The 17,534-nt window shown below is 35.7% G+C and overlaps 1 protein-coding gene across 1 annotated transcript in view; it reads left to right on the plus strand.

Annotated features, from left to right (window-relative positions):
- PKP2 (plakophilin 2) overlaps positions 1–11,299 on the plus strand; it is a 90,180-nt gene extending 78,881 nt beyond the window's left edge. Inside the window, exons 10-13 of the mRNA XM_052640432.1 lie at positions 4,026–4,179; positions 8,248–8,437; positions 11,015–11,102; positions 11,231–11,299. Of these exons, the coding sequence (XP_052496392.1) occupies positions 4,026–4,179; positions 8,248–8,437; positions 11,015–11,102; positions 11,231–11,299 (501 nt within the window). The remainder of the gene's footprint in view (positions 1–4,025; positions 4,180–8,247; positions 8,438–11,014; positions 11,103–11,230) is intronic.
- Positions 11,300–17,534: the final 6,235 nt, after the last annotated feature.

A 17,534-nucleotide genomic window follows, 5' to 3' on the forward strand; every position in this document is an offset into this window, starting at 1 on the left:
GTACTAAACTGGTAATAATCTGTACCCAAAGCTGTTGGAGTTGAACTTAAATAGAGATTTATAGGAGAAAATTATTAGCAGCATGGGACAATGATAAGAGGACTCTTTATTCTTTTAAGTTGTGAGATGCTTTTTATTAAAGTTTTGACTTATATGTATTTCTTTTCTAATTCTTGCATTCCCTGATTTTCTGTGTTTAGATGTATGATAAAGAATACTTGGCTTTATAATTTATAAAAGGAATGACTGAACAGAAAAACATGAAAAGCTGGCCATTAAACATAGTTCTAGAAAATACTCCATCCATCTACCTGTGTTCATAACAGAGACATCACTGAAAATTGATGGCCATGTGTCTTAGATGGCAAAGAACCTGAACTGGACTGAATAGCTTCTGAAAGATAGAGTATGGAATTTTTATATAAAATATGACAGTAATTTCTTGTCAAGAAGAATACCTTAATGTAAACTTTATTCAAGTATAATGGCCATTATTTTTAAATGACACAAAAAATATAAGGAAAGGGGATAGGATGATAAAATTTGCCCATTTAGCAAATTCTCTAAATATAGTGTGAAGTATAATGTACAATATAAATAACTCTTGGAGGTGTAGTGTACAGCATGGTGACTATAGTTAATAATACTATATTGGTTAAAAGTTCTCATCACAGAAGGAAAAAAATTGTGACTATACATGATGATGGATGTTATCTAAACTTATTGTGGTAATTATTTCACAATGTATATCAATACATATATCAATTCATTATGTTGTATACATGTAAAATCAAAAAGCACATTGTAAAAGTTAAAATCCATTGAAATAAACAGTTTTCAAGTTTCTAAAACACTAAAGGCACTTAATTTGATACCACTGAAAAAAAGCAAAACATATTTCTTATATCACACTGTACCCACAAATTAGTTACAACAGCAGTACGATTTAAATGTGGAAGATAAAACAATAGAGATTCTAAGTGTTAACATAGAATATCTTCATGACCTGAAATAGGGAAAGATTTCTTAACAGTAGACATAAAAAGCACATAAAGTAAAAGTTTCATGAATTGATTACATAAAAATTAATAGCTTATGCTAGAAAACAAGCATAAACTGGAATCAAGATTGCCAGGAGAAATATCAATAACTTCAGATATGCAGCTGACACCACCCTTATGACAGAAAGCAAAGAAGAACTAAGAGCCTCTTGATGAAAGTGAAAGAGGAGAGTGAAAAAGTTGGCTTAAAACTCAACATTCAGAAAACTAAGATCATGGCATCTAGTCCCATCACTTCATGGCAAATAGATGGGGAAACAGTGACAGAATTTATTTTTCAAGGCTCCAAAATCACTGCAGATGGTGACTACAGCCATGAAATTAAAAGACGCTTGCTCTTTGAAAGAAAAGCTATGACCAGCCTAGACAGCATATTAAAAAGCAGAAACATCACTTTACTGACATAAGTCCGTATATTCAAAGCTATGGTTTTTCCAGTAGTCATGTATGGTTGTGAGAGTTGGATCATAAAGAAAGCTGAGTGCCGAAGAATTGATAGTTTTGAACTGTGGTGTTGGAGACGACTCTTGAGAGAGTCCCTTGGACTGCACGGAGGTCCAACCAGTCCATCCTAATGGAAATCAGTCCTGAATATTCATTGGAAGGACTGATACTGAAGCTGAAACTCCAGTACTTTGGCTACCTGATGCAAAGAACTGATTCATTTGTAAAGACCCTGATGCTGGGAAAGATTGAAGGCAGGAGGAGAAGGGGATAGCAGAGGATGGGATGGTTGGATGGCATCACCGACTCAATGGACATGAGTTTGAGTAAACTCCAGGAGTTGGTGATGGACGCGGAGGCCTGGCGTGCTGCAGTGCATGCTGTCAAAAAGAGTAGGACACAACTGAGTGACTGGGCGGAACTGATGCTAGCAAAAGACGGTAAAAAGGCAAAGCACGGAGGAGGAAAAGATTTCGGTAACATATATAAGTAGTAAAGGTTGGTATCTAGGAAATATTTTTTTAAAAACTCATCATTTTAACAATGAAAGGATAGACAACCAAATTGAAAATGAACAAGAGATTTAAACAGGCATTTCACAAAACATAATATAGAAATGGCCATTAAACATTTGTTAAGATGCTCAGCCTCATTAGTAATCAGGACAATATGAACTAAAATTGCTATGTGTAAACAGTTATAGCAGTCATTTTCACAAATTCCCTAAAACTGGAATATGAAATCTCTATTTGGTAAATCTCATTGCTTATTTTCCTTAATGAGCAAATTCTAAAGGCTATTCCACATCAGCCTCTCCCATTTCCTTCAATGAATCAGAATTCGTGTTTCCATAATCATTTTTATATACTAGAACTTGAGATGACAAAGAAAATGCTGTGAGAGTGATAGGGCTCAATGGCAGTGACTCAGAAGAGCAGAGCTTTTGCCTATGAGGAAAGATGTAGTTACTTAGATGGACCATTAGGAAGAGAGATGAATACCTCCATCTTCAAGGAGGAGGACTTTTACAGAATCCTACAGAAGGATTTTTCTCAGAGAAGAGAAAAGAATCTAATGGACTGTTTTGCAAATTAGTGAAAGACAAAGCATAACTTTGGAATAAACATTGCAAAATAGTGGCTATTAAACTTCCATGAGATACTCATGGATATTTTGAGTACCTAATAAAAATGAGAGATTCTTTCCTTGAGAAAGATTATTATAAACACAAAAATAATTTTAAGGACCTCCTGTTCCCTCCCTGAAACCTATCCTGGCTCCCATATTAACTCCTTCTCTGGAAGGTATAGTGGAGAATATAAGGGGAACAGTCTGGAGGAGGTAGGGGAAGCAAGCAGTGTTAGGTAAGATAAACAGGAGATAGACACCCTCAAGAATGGTTAAGAATGTATGGATTTTTGGCACAGTGACCTAATATTAGCTTCAAATAAAAATACATAAAGTTGCAGGCACAAGTTAAGGCCTCAGTATTGTTGGGGGTTTGCTGATGCCAGGTAGGGCCTACTTGGTACTCAGACCTGTGAAAGTAGGTGACCAACTTTATTCCAAGTAAGATTTGCTTCTGGTGGACTTAGACCTGAAACAAGAAACTTGCACATGCAGCCTCCCATACAGAGCATAGAGTTACAAGTAATCTGACTAGCCATGTACTCCTTTTAAAGTCCAATATATCTTTCAGAATAAACTGGCTTTTTAGAAAAGAATGTTTTTAAAATATGTAAAATGCCAAAGTTTAAACTAGAGAAACAGAAAAGATAAATAAGCCAACAGCCAGTAAATACATTTAAATAGTAATCAAAGACATCTCCCTGTAAAATTTTTCTCAGTTCAGTTGGCTATATAGCTAAGTCCTACCAGAGCCACAAAGTTGAGAGTATTTTTGTATTACACACATAGGGAAAAAAACTTAGTAAATTTTATGACATTAGTGTAAATTTCATCCTAAAACATTCTTTTCTTTTCATAACAATGAACTGAAAATGTGAGTAAAAAGCAGAATGTGAAGAAAAAGAAAGGAAAGGGAAAGACAGACCCATTTTATTTATGAAGTGAAGTGAAGTGAAGTGAAGTCGCTCAGTCGTGTCCGACTCTTTGCAACCCCATGGGCTGTAGCCCACCAGGCTCCTCGGTCCATGGGATTTTCCAGGCATGAATACTGGAGTGGGTTGCCATTTCCTTCTCCAGGGGATCTTCCCAAACCAGGGATCAAACCCAGGTCTCCCGTATTGTAGGCAGACACTTTACTGTCTGAGCTAAACTGATGCAAAAAACATTGTAACTAACCAAATCCAATATCTTTATTTTAAAATACTGAATAAACTGTCTTTATCCAGTAATTGAAAACTTAATAAGAATTTGAAGCTAGCTTTTTAAACATATTTACATCTTATATTATATAGACATCTTATATATTACAATCTCTAGTAATCTACAGAAACTTAGAAATTTTACCCTGAAATGAAATACAGTAGTATTTATAGGGCATGTCTCACAAAACAGATGCCAACATCAGTAGCTCAGACAGTTGTCCAGAAGGAAAATGGCCTTCAGCACACACGAAAGATGCTGCATGTCGGTGATCCAAGTGTGAGAAAGACTGCCGTCTCTCTGCTGAGGAATTTGTCTCGGAATCTTTCTCTGCAGAATGAAATTGGTAAGTGAGTATAAGTCTCTAGATGTAATGTATCTGTATTGAAAATACAAATGCACTAAAACAAAAACATTGTCCTTATCCCATTCTTTTTACGATGATAAGTTGAAAGTGTGAATGAAAAGCAAAATGTGATAAATAGAACTGGGTTTCGTGTACCTAGACATCAAGAGTAGACTTTCACACTGGTTTCAAATATCATTTTTCTTAGTATCCAGCTTCATTTTTGTTCCAATTACTACTGAAGAGAAATTTTGAACCATACTAAAAATAAACAAAATAGGTAATATATATGATATTTCTTGGCCCTCAACTATGCCATCCAATGACATCTTTTTTAAACCATGTCTTTCAGAATGTTCTGTGTAATCTGCTTAAGCACCACCCTTCTAAAACATTAAATAAACAAACACACACACACACACATAGTGGTTGTTCACTTAAGAAGCTTGGCCATTGTTATACTAGAAAAAATGGATGGACAGATAATCACAGAAAGAGTGAATCACTGAATATACCAGATTTGGCATAGGTTTTAGAATAAATACGATAAAACACATTTGTTCCCTTTTTTGTAAGCCCATATTATTGACAAAAATGATAACATGTTATCCTTTCAAATAACACAATTTTTTATTCATTTTCTTTATATCTGAATATGTAAATGTTTGTGAATTAAGTCAAAAGCTGTAAAATGAGATAGTAGGATGATAATGCTAAAATTAATCATGCTTCCTAATGTTCCATAATTTAGTCATTTCAGACTACTTAAAATTCAATTTTTCGGAAATTCCAGTATTTTTTTTTTAATGAATTAGATTACTTTGAAATCTACACACAGACTCACACAGTGTGGTTGTGTTTTAATAATGTCATTTTCAAGACAACCAACAGCACAACATTGAACAGGAGGTTTCATACAATGGTTTTGTGCCCATTATAAATGTAGAGAGCCTGAAAATTTTTCACTGAAATCTAAAAGAAACTTTGCCAAAGGCAGTGTCTGAAAATTGTGAAAGTGTTCTCCTCATCGTCTTTTATGGACTTTTGTGCTGTACTTCAATCAGGTGTATTATCCTTTTCTTTTTCTTCTCTCTCAAATGAACTATTGACTCCATCTTTAGAACACAGCTGATGAGAAGAACTGTGCTCTACACACTGAGCCTGTGCCTTCAGGGCAGAAATGCTATTGTCTCAGATTCCACGGTCCTCCAGCTGTTAGGACAATAGAGCTGTAGTCCTACAAGTTACGTAAGGTGATTTCACTGATAAACCTCTCTAAGTTTTATGGGCAATCATGAGAAGAGGCTTCAGTAAGATAAATGAAATTTTTTAATTCCATATTGGCATTATGTCAAATATGTAAATTTGAGTAAAATAACCTGTCTTGATTTAGAGTATTAATAGCCAGGAAGAAACGAAAATCAGTTTGAAAGATAAGCTTTTTGTTTTTCTTGAGATTTGTAGGCCAAGTAAAACTTTCCATGTGTTGACTTGGAATGAAGTCATCACATTTTACTTTGATTTACAAAAATCAACTTGAAATTATACTTTCTTAAAAACTTGAAGATAGGCAGCTTAGCTTGGCGACAGAATAACAGGTCTCATGCAGAAGACACTGATCTGTGTCTTCCAATGCTGCTTTGCCACATGTCACCTTCGATAGTCGTTTAACTGCCCTAAGCTGAGTAAAATCAGTAGTCACTATGAATAGTGTTTTTCCAGGGATCAGACAACCTAATGTATGTGAAAGCACCAGCATTAAATAAAATCTCCTCAACAATACGACATTGAGCTATTGACCCTCCAGTATCATGATAGGGCCCTAATTTTATATTTCACTGTTGAAGATCTAATTTTAACTATCTCAAAGTGAATGTATTTACTCAGGTCCACAGGGGTGTGTGTGTGTGTGTGTGTGTGTGTGTGTGTGTGTGTGTATGTATAAAGACAGAATGACCCTTTACTATATTGTAATATTTCACTTTGTCTACTTTTCTAAGAAAAACAAGATATAAAATGTTAAAGACTCTAATTTCTCTAATTCTCACTCCTCCTCAAACATAAGCCAAAGTTTCAGCCATAAAATTGACCTGTAGAACTGGACGTTCTCGTTGGTCACACAGAGGCAGAAGTAAAACTCTCTCAGCAGGGCTCCGTCTCAGTGTGGGCAGCCTGGTCTCAGCCAGCCATAGCTGCATCCTGCAGAGAGATCAGTTAGACATTTTCTGATGTCATTGTCTCACCCTTGCTTTCATGCTGTCAACCTAATTTCAGCAAAAGGAAAATTCAGGTTCTCAAGGCTTTTCATTCTGTTTTACCTTTCTAAAAGGAGGAAGCCTTCTGGTAATAGCTCACATCTATGGAGAACTTACTGTGTGCAGGGAACTGTGACACAGTTCACACATAGTAACTCATTTAATCCCTCAAAACGGTCCTGTGAAGTAAATACTGTTATTATCCCATTTTTATATATATTTTACATATTGGGAAAATGTGGCTTACCCAGACCACACAGCCATGAAGTGGCAGAGACGGGACTAAGATTTTAAAAGTGTAGCTTCAGAGACTCAACTCTGAGCTCCAACACTACACTGTGATGCTTAGACAACAGTGAAAAAGGAAGTGTTCAGGCCTTTGAGCAGAAGGTATGTTTTTCCTGTCAATCAGTTCCAGGTATTATCAAAGGAAAACATACAGTTCATTTCCTTTTATTGACTTTCTCTTTTAGGCATAGTGATTGATGTTGAAATCCAGAAATAAATACAATAATTATTCTCAAGGAACTCATGGCTCCGTTTAGAATTCAGACAAGCATGTAACTAATTACAGTCTGGTATTAGAGAGAGGGATTACCAAGTGGCACAGTAAAGAACTGCCTGCCAGTGCAAGAGATACAAGGAAGATCCTCTGGAGTAGGAAGTGACAACCCACTCCAATAATTGTTCTTGCCTGAAAAATCCAATGGACATAGGAACCCTGGCAGGCTCCAAGTCCAGTGGGTCACAAAGAGTCAGATATGACAAGCAACTAAGCACACACAGCACCAGTATTCTTTCCTGAAAGTTTCCATGGACAGAGGAGCTTGTTGTGTTACAGTTATGGGGTCACAAAGAGTCAGATATGACTGAGCATGCATGCGTGTATCAGAGAGAGAAGTACAGTTCAAGGTGCCACGTAAACTCAAATGAAGAAACAATGAAGTTAGGCACAAGTATTTGTACAACCATGATAAACACAGCACTGTATTAAAGAGCTGTGAGAAACAACAAAAGCAATAAAAGCATGCTGTCTTTCAAGGGGAGTCCAAAGTAGTTAGAGGTGGAGAAAAAAGAAAACCTCTCATTACAATAGAAAAAGTGAAATGAAAACACTGTAGCCAGGATCTTACATATGTGGTAAAAAAATAAATTTTAAATAGTCTTATCTTTTTTTAAATAATGGTGTTATTTTCACATTAAGAAAACTTTGAGCAGTACAGATAATTTTTTAAGAATATTTTGAGATCACCATCAGTATTGTAGAAAAATAAATCCTATTAGTATTTTAGTGTATTTCTTCTCAGGTTTCTTCTGTATGAGTTTTCCTTTAAGTATATCAGTTATTTGCACATTAAATATTAACAAATATTTTCTTGTCATTATACATGCTTCATAGATATGTTTTGGGATACATGAGATTCTTTGAAGATATGTTTTAATTAATCATAGTCATATTACTGGGATGTTTAGACTTTGTAAATTTTTCGTTTTATATAACACTAGAATAAAGATCTCTGCTTTAAAGTGATATCTTCAGGATGAATTCTCAAAAGTGAAAATACTGAATCAAAAAATGTGAACATTAAAAAAAAAAAATTTGATATTTCTGTCAGATTTCTTTCTGGAAAGATTTCCAGTGCACTGAGCACAGAATATCTTTAAAAAAAATTTTTTTTGGTAATTTGAATATTAAAATGGTTGCATCCTTTCATATGTTTGTTAACCAAATGTTTCTTCTTAAATGTTATTGAGCTCCTAAGGTTAAGAAACAATCTTTTTAATCAAATGTTCTTTTTTCTTACATTTGTAGCCAAAGAAACTCTACCTGATTTAGTTTCCATAATTCCTGACACAGTCCCAAGTACTGATCTTCTCATTGAAACTACAGCCTCTGCCTGTTACACATTGAACAATATAATCCAAAATAGTTACCAGAATGCACGGGATCTTCTAAACACTGGGGGCCTGCAGAAAATTATGACCATAAGCGCAGGAGACACGTAAGTCCTCTAGCACTGCCTGGCGGTGTCTCCCCTCTTCCCACCACCAAGCCTGTATATAAATAATGTACTGAATGCTCAGTCTTTGAGTACCATGGCCAAAAAATTAAGGTTGTAAAGCTGGGCCAGATCATGTGGCCCAGTCCTTGGTGATCAGGTAAGTGAAAACCTGAATCCTCTAAGCCAAATAGTTGCTCATTCTCTACTGAAATATCCAGAAATAGTCAAACTTCATAAGTTATCTGAGTCATGCATTCCAGCATTTTATTGACCTAATGAATTGTTTCCCAGAGCCACAGCTGTGATTTAAGAAAGAAGAATGTAGGCAAATTGGAGTCCTATGGACAAGGAATGCCCTTATCCTCACTTAACTATGTGAAACCAGGGTCACCCCAGGAGAAGTAGGAGGTAGCATAACAAGAAGCTCTTGCTTCCTCAGTTTTCTTTATCACATCTCTTCCACCTCTTACTCTCTTTTGAAAGTAGAAAGTTTAATGCATGTAAGTCATCTCACATCCTTGTTTCTATGTCTTTAAATATTCTCCATTCTTAAAAGATGAAGAAGAATGTAACTAATTATTACTGTTAGTTAATTTAGAGTGGTGGGATTCCACGGAGGTATGAAGATTATTATTTTTTCTCTTTATACAATTCTGACTTGTTTGACTTGTTAAATAAAGTTAGTTTTATAAGTAACCATAAAAGAAAACCAGTGTTATTATAGTCAAGACTCGTACTTCTAATGAGTTGCCAAGCAAATGGGCTTTTGACTTGTAGTAGACAGACATGTGCTTGGCTGCACAGGGGCTAGCGTAGGGATCTGTGGTATCCTAGAATAAGCACATCCCTTCTCCCACAGCTCCACCCAATTTAGCCCCTTGTGCTCTGTGATTTCCCTCTGGCAAAGTTCACAGGGAAGGGGGACTACATTCAGAGCCCCACGATTAAAAAGAGCACAGTTAGAATGTCAGTTTCCCAAAAGCAGGAAATATTTACCTGTTCCCATGTAGCAGTTTCTCTGCCTTTGTAGAAAGTCATCTTTGACTTTCCTTTGTGGAAATAGTCATCTAAACTTCTAACCAAATCCCCATCGACAGTAGATGACTTTTTTTAATATGAGTGTTCAGACATAATAATAAGCACATGGGAATATACCATCACTTTTGGAAATTTCTTGTAGCTTAGCCAGTTATGGGGTGTGCTGTTCTGTTACTTCTTTGTTGTACTGAGTATCCATTTGGAAAGTTCTGTCTCAGGAAAAAAACCAACAAGGACACCCTACCATTGGGTATGCTTTCTTGCTAGAGTGTTGCATAGCTAACCCATAATTTATAGACTAGCCTGATAACCAATCAATCATCAATTACATTTCCTCTTTGAGTAAATGAGTTCCAAGTGCCAAGCAATCAACTTACAAACAGACTTTATAACACCTTTGCAGTTTAAGAACTTTCAATAGTAAATATTAGAGATCCATAGCTTTCATGGTTGTCTTAATACTTCAGTTATTAGCAAGTCACTCTCAAAATCCCCTGAGATACTAAAGAATCTGTGAAGTGCTGATTTGACTTACCATCCCTATTATGCTGGTAGCTAGCTATTGAATGAGCCCAGCATGGGCTTCTTCATACATCTTTGCATTCTCTATTCTTGGTTGCATACTTACAAATTCCTATGATAGGAAAAATAAAATCTTTTGTTTCTTTGTTCAAAGAAGAAAATACAGTCATGTGCTAATTCAAGTGATGGAAGAGAAAAAAATCTATGAAAGTAGTGATCTTTAGCCAGAAACTAGAAGTTTGAGATGAATTTTAAAGAACATCAAAAACTAAGAACATGTAATAATAATAATAAAGTTAAAATAAAAAAAAGTAAGAGGACATCCCTGGCTGTCCAGTGGTTAAGACTCCACACTTTCAATGCAGGGAGCATGGGTTTGTTCCCTGGTCACAGAACTAGAATTCCCACCTGCTGTGCAGCGTGGCCAAAAAAAAAGTAAGGACAGTGTCAAAATCAGTGGTGACTCGGATTCATAATAGGAACACATTTTCCATTTGCTATACAAAAAAGCATAAATTTTTAAACTATTTTAAATGCTCCAGTAAGAATTTATTAATTTGAAAAAAATACATAATTCCTATATTCATGGAGTCACTAAGTTATACATATTTTTCAGTCATACTTTCATGTGTTTGTCTCTATAAATATGCATTATAGACATTTATTTTCTAAAAATATAAAATATAAAGACATATAAATTTTATTCTATAAATTCAAGGATTTATAAAACTTTTAAGAATATATACCTTATGAATATCAGGAATTTGCTTAATAACTATTTATTTGTTAGCACTTTGCTAGTGGTTTAAAAAGATTTGAAAAAAACAAAAGCACCCACATGGCTCCTGCCTCCTAAAGCTCTCCATCCTAACCTCCTGTCATAGTGAGTGGCCTGACTTAATGGATGGCTCCTGAGCAACAGCAATTAAAGAAGATTTACAGAACATCCAGGGGCAGCATCCAGAAGCCTCACACATTCTCACTGATCACGGAAAAATGTCCTTTTCTTATTTTCAGCTATGCCTCCAACAAAGCAAGTAAAGCTGCTTCTGTTCTCCTGTATTCTTTGTGGACCCATGCAGAGCTCCATAATGCCTACAAGAAGGTAAGAATGCTAAAAAGAGCCAAGTAATAATGTCCCACTTGATTTGACCCTGTTGATAAGTTACTAAAACCTACATTGTCTTGTGCATAAATAGTTACCTTTCACATTTCTGTTTGTTTATTCCAAAGGCTCAGTTTAAGAAGACAGATTTTGTCAACAGCCGGACTACCAAAGCCTACCACTCCCTGAAAGACTGAGGAATGTGGAAAAGTGCTCTCAGAAATTTACAAAAAGCCCCAAAGGAAAACACCTATTTTTCTACTTCCCAGCTTAAGAAACCTCTAAAAAGCATATCCTGTTTCTATACTTTTCTATTTCCATAGTCCTTGAATCCAGATGACATTTGTGAGTTTGACACCAGTAGGTACTGGCAACAGGCTCAATTTTACCCTCTACAAATAGTGGTCTTTTTGATCAGGGCTAATGGTGCATGGCCCCCTGGAATCAAAATATGAATTTATATGGAATGAACATTAACTAAGTAAATAAGGAAGAAAGCTGTTGTATCACTAGGGTTTTAAATTTTGACTCACATTTATATTCCTTTCCTGATTTCCATGTTTTGTCACTCACCTGTGTGTTGTTTCACCATTGAGCCATGAGTGTATTGTTCTGCAGTGTTGAAACAGAAACAAAAAATATTTGTGGAGCCGTCCAGGAGAAAATATAATGGCAACATTGCCTGTTTGTTTACTTTGTGCTTGTTTTTATCTTCTTGGATTTTTTTCTCGGCTTTTCAATAAATGTAAGAAATTTAGATCACAGAGCATGCATGACTATAAGAAGAAGAAATTGAAAGGAAGTGATCATAGAAAATTTTAAAATCTTTCCTACAATTTGAAATTCCGTGTTCCCTCTAAATAATAAATAGGATTTTTATTCAAGGAAACACTTCACCTATAACAACACTATTAAATGCAAATTTCTCCTGACAGTAGTATTCACAGTACTGTTTGCTGGACATCAGCCACTGCAATGAGCTGGTGGAAGAATAGACTTTACTGTTTGGCTACCAGAGGAACCTAGATTTCTCAATCTGTTGGACAAGCCAGGGCCATGAAAACCCAGCTCATTTTAATGAACTACATTATCAACCAGCCTACTTTGCCCAAAATTTTAAAAATAGTACAGAACCACTAAATCTCATGTGATCTGCCTTAAGCCATTATTTTAAGTCAAGAAAACACTAGAGAAGAAAAATGAAGTTATGTTGAGGGAAAAAATGTGTCTAGGCCATCCAGAAATGATACATATGAGAAATGCTAACATTTAAAAGTTGACAGCATCATCTATTGGAGTCTATATTAAGTGTTATTTTAACTGGGCTGTGATTAATACCATTCAGATAGAATTAGTCTTCTTAACCATAATTCTGTTATATTTTTCTTTTGAAAAAGAATCTGACAATAGTTATGTCAAGAAAATAAGAAGGAAAAAAATCCTTCAGCTCCTTTTGGCCAGCAAAGTGTGATAGGAAATAAATTGCCAGTTTCAATTTGAATGTGTGCTTAAGTCTTTATTATATTTGAAACTTAAATTTTTTCCATTTCAAAAGCTCAGTGAAGAAGACTAAGGTTACTACATCAAAATGAAATTATTTAGGTACCAATTTTTAAAATGCTGAAGAGAGAAATTATATCTCTTTTTCCAAAATTCTGATGATAAGCATTTGGAGTATATTTATTCCTCCAGATAATTAATGTATATTTAAGAAATTTCTGTGCTTTTAAGGCATAGTAGAGCCTTCAATAATATTAAACACAAAGTGAGGCAAAAATAGCATTGCCTGCCTTGGTAGTTGGGTATATGTGACTTATTTGTGTATCTTGGTATCTGTGATATGATTGACATGATGTTTGAGTATTTGACTTATAAAGTTCAACTTTAATTACTAAGAGTTTAATAAGAAATATAATTGCTTATATTTCTCCCCTAATTAGTCCTAAATTCTTTACCAAGAAACACTTCCTGTAAGAAAGATGGGAGTAGCTAGTGACTAAAGATGGAGAGACATACAAATCTAGATATTGTTAGATTTTAAATTGAGTGGGTCTGCGACCATGAGAAGATAGACTAATGTTTGATCCCCCATGTCCTACTTTGTTTACAAAAATCTCAGTACTTTACTGTCTATGAACACTTCTGAGGGAGGTCCATATGTAGCTGAATATCACTTTGATCACAGGGCTATATACACAAAGCTTTTCTTTTCTCTGTGTCCGAGACTGTGTCCATGTCATCAAAGGGACTGAGCTGGACCTCTGCGTTTATTTCTGCTAAAAGATCTAAAGGCCTTGCTGCTTTGTCAAGAATTCTTCCTGATCTTCTGGGATAGGGGAGGTTGCTGCCCTGGATTTCTATTAAATGGAAACATTGTTAATACTTGATAGAAATAACCAAAGGGTTATCTGACAAGATAAAGAGGGGATTAATGTGTCAAATGGGAAAATTAAGCAACATGTGTAGATAAACCGTAAAACCAATCTAATCAGCCTATAAAGAAGCAATTCTTTAGAAGAAGGAAATGGAGGGGAGATATATATAAAAACATGTATATATAATTTACATACTATAGTTACAAATGAAATTTCCTCTAAATAAAGTGCATGGAGTGAGGACTTCAATATGTATATACTTTGAAAAAAATTGCAGAAGCCTCAAATCACAAAATCTGAGGATTAGGAGGGAATTTAGAGGACATCTGGTCAAGTCCTCTTTAGAATATCTTCTTGTATCAGAAAAGATTCAGTTCTTATTAAGAGGACAGAGAAGAAAAATGTGCAATCATTCATTCAGTTAATGCCCAACATGACCCTGTAACTGGCCCATCTTAAGATTCATTAACTTACATTTTAAAGTATTTATTGTAGGAATGAAAATAGATTAAAAAGGAAAGCAAACTTTTCAAAATAAAATTCTACTTTAATGTTTTATTTATAGTAATACTGACAGTTTCATCTCTTAAGAAATAAACTTCAACCCTTTAAGGACTATGAGTAAAAGGAAAACTTTTTTATGGTCTGTTCAGGAGAGAAAAATCAAAATACCACACATTGGCATAGGAGTTGTTTAAAATTTATTAAGGGGGAAGCATTCTAAAAGTCATAGTCTGGAAGACAGTTTTAAAAAAACAGCAATATTCAGCCTGGAAGAAGAGTGTCACGTTATCTATCTTTAAATATCTGAAAGACCACAGTGTAGAAGATGACATGGTCTTCCTCTGACAGAGTAGAGGACACACTAGGGTCAGTAGGGGAAGGCTTGTATGACTATCTTTGAACAAGAATGGACATATGTTGAGCACTTCTCACAGCCTCCTCATAAAGTATATACTTTTTTCTTTTTTTTTTACATTTTACGTGTGAAAATAACCTGAAGCAGAGAAAGCTTAGGTTACATTCCAAAGTGGCTTAGTTGGAAAATGCAGAGGGGCCATGTGAATCCAGGTGAGATGGCTTCTCTCTGGGAGTTCCCCGGGAGCCAAGAATGCAAGACTGTGTCTTCACTCTGGGGAAATGTGGCGGCTCTCTTTGGTTTGTCTCTTGGCCAGTTAAGAGGACTGATTCTAGGACCAGCCAGCTTGAACTCAAATTGCAGTTGTCCACTTGCTGGGAGGGTAAAGGTTAGGCTTAGTTGGGGTAAAGTCCTTACTCTCTCTCAGCCTCAGCTTTCTTTCTCTGTTATACGTGAATGATAGGGGTAGTTACCTCATGGGATCGCTTTAAGGATTGAATATTTTCATAATTATAAAGCACTTAATGCCTGACAGTATCTACACAATAAACACTGACTAAATTATTTGGAGTTTCCTGTGTGGATGGGCCTTTGTTTTCCTTTTTTAATCTACTTATTTGAATTTCTCTTTTCAGATAGCTTGATTTAGATACAAGCCCAACCTTCGCCCCAGTCAACCATTTTATACACACACATAGACACTTATGATTCATCCCTCAGAAGGCCAGGTAGAATGAGGAAGATAAATATTGCCCAGACAAATGTTCCTGAAAGTCTGTTCTTCGGAACACAAGTTCTTTGGGGGTATTTATACATGTTATGTGAGAAGAAATAGCCCTATACTTAATAAGTTTGAAGATGGCTGAGTTATACAAAGACTGAAAAGATCTAAATTATAAGATTTCTCAGTCCCTAATATGCAGCATGCACTGTGAAATCTCTAAGAAGGAATAGAATATGCTGCATGTCACCAATCTTTTTGAATCAATAAACCCCTTTTTTCCTAGATGATTCTTGAAGCTGTGCCTCTGTTGTAAACACTGTGACATCAGTGATCTGAGCTATAGTCAAGAGGGGAAAAGGCATTTATCTTATTCACAGTCTAGCCCAGGCTTCCCTGGTGGCTCAGTGGTAAAGAATCTGCCTGCAATGCAGGAGACACAGGTTCAATCCTTGGGCAGGGAAAATCCCCTGGAGAAGGGCATGGCAACCCACTCCAGTATTCTTGCCTGGAGAATCCCATGGACAGAGGAGCCTGGCGGACTATAGTCCATAGGGTCACAAAAGAGTCAGACACAACTTAGTCACTAAACAACACAACAGTCTAGCCCAGTTCATCCAGCTAAAGCCTGGACTACTGGTAAATCAGACCTGGGCCTAATCATGATTTAGTAAAACCTGAAAATCAGTGATTTCAATAGATTTAGGATTAGTTCCTAAACATTTTGTCTTACTCCCACCTGGAATGCTGCATCTGTGGATGGAAAGACAACTCAGAAGGTATAGATTAGTCCAGAGAAGCAGGTTGAGGCAGCCACAGACATTCCTTCATCTTGACTGATCAGACCTTCAAAGATCCCACTTCAAGAGGCAATTAATTCTCTCAGAAGCCTGAATTTTGCTTGTAAGCTGCTAACATACATCTGGCATTTTTATTTTGAAGAAAAAGGAAGTCCAAACTGTTGCAGATTTTCTTTGTATCACTGAAGGGTATTTTCTTATGTCTAAAAGAAGTTAGGGATTTCCATTTTCATTTAGAGTACTTTTCAACATACATACACTGGACACTTATTCCTAGAGCTGTGGACCAGTGAGATGTACCTTTCTAAGGAAGCACTCACAGCTCTTGATGGAACTGACTTCACTGTGACACTGTCACAGTTTATAGTGCCCTTTGTTCCACCTGGGACATGAGGAGTCATCAACTGTGTGGTGAGAGTAAAGGCACTCTAGACCTATACAAGTCTTCTGGAAAAGATCTCTCTCATAAAACAAGAAATGATTAGAGTGAGAAGCAGAGAATTATTGAGAAAATACTTTTGTTTTCAGCTAAAATGGGTGAAGTCAGAATTGACAGCCTCTATAATAAGAGTGCGTGAAAACTAGTATTTTGAAAATTGACACTATTTTCCTCAGGAACTTGTTTCTTTTATTCCTTGCTCAAATTGGAGATTTTTGCAGTCATAAATTTAAAAGAGAGAAGTAATCTGCTTTAGTGGTATTGTCAAAACAGATTTTTAAAAGAATTAGGTGTGAACGTATTAATAGCATAGTAACATATTCCCACTCTTGGTGGCTCATATCTAAAGTGACCCAACTCTACCTCTCAGGTTGTGTTTCTCCTGTTTGAGTTTATCATTTAAAATGCTTCATTTTGCAGTTGAGTAACAAGAAAGTTCAACTCAAAATGGTTTACGCAGTAAATGTTTTTTGCTTAAGAAACAGAAATGTCAGGTTTAGGCTCAGATTTGGTTATTTAGCGATTCATTGCAGTCATCAAGAACTCCGATTCCTTCCATCTGCCTGCTGAGTCATGTCACTGTATTAGATTTTGTCTCTAGGTTGATTTCTTCATTTTGACAAAATGGTTACAGCAATTCCAAACACCTCATCTTCACAGAGCGATGTTTAAAGGCCAGAAAAGTAAACATTCCTTTCTTGCATTCTTTTTTTTAAATAAAAAATTTCCCTGAAGTTTCCATCAGACATCACTCATACTGTCCAGTGTTAGATCACACATCCATTCCTAACTCAATTCATGGTAAGAAAAATGAAACTACAATTCGTTTACTAAACCAATCATACTTCACCAAAGGCAGGGGCTACCTTCCCTAGGACTCATGAATGGTGACTACTTGAACAAAATCAGTGTTTTATTGAGCAAAGAAAAAGGGGGCTGCAGAATAGTCAACCAATATTGCCTGCCTTATATAGAGACACTCAAAAAGAATTCAACAATTTTAGCAAACTGATTTCTTCTAACTTTCAAGATAACTTTTTTCAAATGCTACAGATTATCAACTATGGCTGTTTCATTGTATTCAGGACAAAGTTGATGAAAATTTATGGTTAAAGAATGATAGGTGAGCTAAGAACTGAAGTTAAACCAGTAATCATGATTTCAAGGAGAACAAGAAAAGATGATGCGCAATTAAACTACAGGGATGGAATAAAGTCATTTCAGAAACTACTGTGCCT

The sequence above is a fragment of the Budorcas taxicolor genome, chromosome 5 (assembly GCF_023091745.1).
Source record: "Budorcas taxicolor isolate Tak-1 chromosome 5, Takin1.1, whole genome shotgun sequence".
NCBI lineage: Eukaryota > Metazoa > Chordata > Mammalia > Artiodactyla > Bovidae > Budorcas > Budorcas taxicolor.